Source organism: Semicossyphus pulcher, unplaced genomic scaffold, assembly GCF_022749685.1.
Source record: "Semicossyphus pulcher isolate SPU_LCO1_2020_fin unplaced genomic scaffold, fSemPul1.0.p SCAF_2, whole genome shotgun sequence".
In the NCBI taxonomy this organism is placed as follows: domain Eukaryota; kingdom Metazoa; phylum Chordata; class Actinopteri; order Labriformes; family Labridae; genus Semicossyphus; species Semicossyphus pulcher.
In genome coordinates, this window is record NW_027211693.1 from 16,303,886 (window position 1) to 16,308,543 (window position 4,658).

General features: G+C 41.9%; 1 protein-coding gene across 1 annotated transcript; it reads right to left on the reverse strand.

The window, feature by feature from the left end:
- Positions 1-1,453: 1,453 nt before the first annotated feature.
- LOC138598535 (tumor necrosis factor receptor superfamily member 27-like) lies at positions 1,454-4,658 on the reverse strand. The gene is made up of 8 exons (XM_069670330.1): positions 4,530-4,658; positions 4,240-4,418; positions 4,045-4,160; positions 3,709-3,819; positions 3,474-3,621; positions 3,234-3,378; positions 1,828-1,867; positions 1,454-1,722 (listed from the first exon to the last, which is right to left on the reverse strand). Exons 1-8 carry the CDS (start codon positions 4,656-4,658, stop codon positions 1,454-1,456), a joined length of 1,137 nt encoding a protein of 378 aa, XP_069526431.1.

Genomic DNA, 4,658 nt, shown 5'->3' on the forward strand with positions numbered 1-4,658 from the left:
CAAAGATAGGGTGAGGAGAAAAGTGATCTCACTCTGATCCATTTCTGGAAACGAACAACGTCGCACAGAGCGCAGCAACAGCCTACTTCAAAATGCTGCTGTTAATGGAAAGTTTTTAGTTATGGTCTGCTGCAACCAACATATATTAAAATCATTTTTGAAAGCAATTCCATCAAATTTTATCACAGGTTAAATAGTATTATTTCTTTAGATCCATTTGCTACTTATTAGACAACTGTGAATAAACAAAACAATATTATTTATAGAAATACAAATATATTATGGGCTATGTCTAAAAATAAAAACCTTTATAAAACACTACCATTATGAAAAACTATGTCAAGCAACACTGCAGTGGGATTATGGTGCTGTACTAACTGCAAAAACTTCAAACATGGCGTCGAGATATCAACTACTCTGCGTTCACTTTCAAGAAACGTGCATTGCCTGTGAGAGGCTGCTGCTTTTCCAATATTGTTTCTGTCTGCGTGAGGTTTTAATCAGTAGCCTCGCGAAAAGCTGTGAGCATTTGTGACTAGCCGTGCTTCATCAGTTTAATAGACGATCTAAGGGGTATGCAAAACGTCCTGTACATTTTTTTCTCTGAGCTTAAGCTGCGCCCTCCTGCGTTTATGTGACAGTTTTGCATGCTGATGAACTTATTTAGTTTATCCTGAAGTTTAACCTAGAGATACTGACGACACAAGCAATTAAGAACCAGAGCCAAGTAAGTAATATAGCAGACATGATACGTTTATGAAACGTAAGAAGGTTAAGCTTAGCAAAGAGAGTAAGTTAATCTAGTAAAAGATCTTTAAACAGGCATTTAAGATTTCAGAATAAAGGAAAACAGAGAGAAAACATCACCGTAAAATTGTCCATATTGAGATTGCTTTAAAAAAATTCAGATGGTAAACATTTAAATCTTACCAGAGTGAATGTGATGAAGGATCTGAAGAGCTAGAAATCAAGGTAAATGGTCTTTAAGCAAACTTCTCCCAATGAGAGACTATCACACTTTCTCAGGAGTCTCTGTTCTTTCTCTTGCCAGGAACACTGTATCCTCTGTCTCAGTCTGTCTCACATGCTTTAGCCAGGGGGCTCTCATCTATTTTACATGGTAAACAGGAAGTTACACCGCATGCAGGGTTCAGTTGCAATGACCTGGATGGGATATTGTGTTATTTAACACTCAAATTACACCAGCAGTAACTTCTTCTTACTTGTCAACTTGATCAATCATGTGACATCTATTATAATAGTAATATTTTCCGATGTATCATGAATACAAATACGGACAATTAGGTTAAAAAATGTCAGTGGTTTAGTCAGGTTTTTTTCATTTGCTCAAAATCATTTAACTTCACAGAGGAGGAAGTCTTTGTGTCACCACAACAAATGTTAAATGGTCCATCCACTGTATAATGGAGAGACATCCTTAGGGTTTAAGTGGTTACTTGTTCACCACAGCTCTGTGTATCCTAGAAACAACCTCAGGATTGGGCAGGAGTGCAGCAGCCTGGGCCAGCTGGGGCAGCAGTGTGTAGGTGGAGGTGCGTAGGTACTGAAACAGGTCCTGGAAGCCTCGGAGATGAGCGATGACCTGAGGAGCGACGCCCAAAGAGCGCCCCAGCGTTCTCAAAATGTCCCTGTTGTCAGCCGAGTCAAGCAGCAGGGACAAGTCCTGGACTGAGTCGTAGTCGAGCTTCTCGATACTCTGACCTGGGCAGGGTCAGAATAGAAATATCAACAATAAGAGAGGAGTGATAACTCATAGATTATCCTGATAGGAGGCCGCTTACTTTAGCTATAGGAAAACATACATACCCTGAGCTACTTTCCATATGGTCTGAAGTTGTCGCTCCATCTGATATTTACATAGAAAAGAAGACAGGGTAAACAAGTAGTGCTGATTCTTCTTCATTCTCACATGATGAGAGAAACTAACATGATGGCTAAAGGCCTTCTGTAACTTTGGGCTGTTGCGCCTAGTGATGGGTATTTGCCATTATATGTGACATGGTGTTTTTATGATGATTACGTCTTGCTGTTGAGAGTATCTCACCAACCCTCTCACAGGATTATGGCTTAGATGTTGTGAATCCCTTGTCTGCTTATATATTGTAAAACTAAGCATGTACACACTTTCATTTTTAACTATATGTAAGTGTTTATTTCACATAGAAAATAGCATGTATTGCTAAAATTGCTCACATTTCATTTGGCATTTCCCAATGCTATGTTCGCCACAAATGAAAATGCTTGCAGCCCATTGTCCTGGGGTGAGGACACAAGTACCAGGTTTGAGAATCTCAAAAACCTTTACATAACTCTCTATAACTTAATACTTCAATAGGCGATTAGGATTTTTATATTATTTATATATTTATTAATTTTTCATTTGGGTAAACACAGTTCTTGTTTGTTTGTGCGCTGAACCTCAACCACGAGTATCAACACCACGAACAAAATTAAATTCTCCTGCAGTGAGTTTTAATCTTATATAGCAAATGGTGCAAATTACAAGCTTCATATTTCTCTCTGTGATACATGTGGAGTAGCTTTGCATAATTTACAGTTAAAAAAAACTCCTCATTGTTCTCACACTGGTGCTCTGTGCCGGCCCTCATACAGCCGCTGCCTGAATAGACTCAGTCGGCTCTGTCTCTTTAAGGAACCCCGCCCCTACAAGCCCACTTTCTTCTGATTGGCCAGCTCTCCAAAGCCTGCCGAGGGGCAGACCTCAGTGTTTGAGGCATGCCTCCTACCCTGTGGCCGTGTTACAGAGTTGTCGGCAAAGATTCACTTATTCGATGTAAAATGAATGTCTGCTGCTCTTGTCCTTTGGAAAAGTAAACACTGATGTCTTTCCTTCACAGTCAAAGAAACACTTTCTCCAAGGCATTCTATACCAACTTGACGAGCAGAGTGGTGGAGTGAAAAAACGTTCCGAGGCAGACTGAGCTGCTGGGTGGGCGTGTCCTTGAACTGAGCCAGGGGAGTTCCTCCACTTTGTGACATCACAAAGTGCACTTTGTAGAAAAAACTGTGTGAAACCTGGCGTTCACAGCAGCCTGCAGACTGAGCTGAGAAACCTGGGGATTACTCCAACATACTTTTACCTAGAGATCTGAAATTTCACCCACGTTTAGTCTGGACATCCAACATTGTAACATTATATATATGTCTTACAATGTGAAACAGCATAATACCCCCTCTTTAAACCACTCTACCTCCTCCGTGGAGCAGCAGCTGCTTTTCTGTTCCTGCTGTGAGACGTTCTCCTCTTTCTCACTGGAGGGCTGAATGTTGGTGGTGACATTAATCACAATAGAAGTAGGATGCACCTCGCTCTCATGGCTCAGTGAATTTCGGCCTCTGGGAAGAGAAGAAATGAATGTTCATAATTATATGGGGATTGACTGAGGTAAATTGAATGAGTAATCAGACTGTATGTGGTAATTGCGAAGCACCTGAGAGGATCTTGAGCTGGAACAAGCGCCTGAGAAGAGGCCTCTGATTGTTTGGCGGCGCTCTCCTCTGGGCTGGGCAAAGGCTTGTACTGAAGGTCATCTGCAGACAACAGTGCTTCAGGCCCAGGACAGTACTCAGGAACATTCTCTGAACCATGCAACAAGAGCATATGATCCAGATTAAGAAAGCAAGCAAGAGCAAAACTGAAAAAAGTAGCAGAAATGTTTGACTCACTGAATCTCTCTGCAGTCAGAAGGAAAGCCCAAAGCAGCAGAGCAACCAGGAAGACAGAGGAGGCTGTTGCTGAACCAATCAGTACCATTGAAAATGTTTCTTGTTTGACACCTAAACAGAAAGTCAATCAAGTAAAACTGAAGACAAGAGCTGAATTGAAATCCACGGCGTTACTCACTCTGCTCTTCAGGTTCTTTGAAATTTCCTGTGGGCACTGTGCTTGCACTCTCTGTCAAGAAGCAGCAGTTTTAATTCTTTGGAAAATCATAAGTCAACAAAAGTGTTTATTCAAGCTTATTAACATTGTTCACCCCATGGTTTATCTCTGGATCGTACCTCTGTAAGAGCCTCTAGCTGTCAAAAGCAAACACTCTTTATGGACTGTGTGGCGGTTGTAACAAGGCACACAGAGCAGCTCTACTTTCCCAGTCAGGCTCCTGAGTTTGTAATACCTGCACACACAACAACATTCATACAATGAAGACAAAATCATTAAAATTCAATTATTTAGTGATTTGGCTGTAAACTCACCCTGAGAGGCATTGACCACACTGGGCATCACAGGTGGGTGAGCATGCTCTCGTCTCCATGCGGTTCAGCAGATTGCACTGGATGCATCGCATGCAGGGAGCTACTCCTGTATCTGCGCTGAACTCCCCTTCTTCACACGGAATACAGACACCGTCACCACCATCTCCGAAACCACAGTCCTGAGAAGGATGCAAAGTAAAGACCTAAAGCTGAGTAGCAAGACTGGTAGAGGAAAGGAAGTTAAAATAGGAAAATAGTGTTGATGCTGTAATGTGTTCTGTGTGTGTTACCTCTGAGAGCTGCTCTCCAGGCCCACAGACAGGACAGGCAACACAAGTGCCATTAGAGTGTAAGAACTGTGTCTGATCACAGCTGGGCTCAGAGTTTACAAGCACGCACCAAACCTGCAGGGGATACAT

Coding starts and splice junctions, on each gene's coding strand:
- LOC138598535 (XM_069670330.1), bottom strand. CDS start 4,658: ATGTATCCCCTGCAGGTTTGGTGCGTGCTTGTAAACTCTGAGCCCAGC. Junction 4,419..4,529: donor CTGGAGAGCAGCTCTCAGAG/GTAACACACACA, acceptor CATCCTTCTCAG/GACTGTGGTTTCGGAGATGG. Junction 1,723..1,827: donor CATATGGAAAGTAGCTCAGG/GTATGTATGTTT, acceptor GACCCTGCCCAG/GTCAGAGTATCGAGAAGCTC.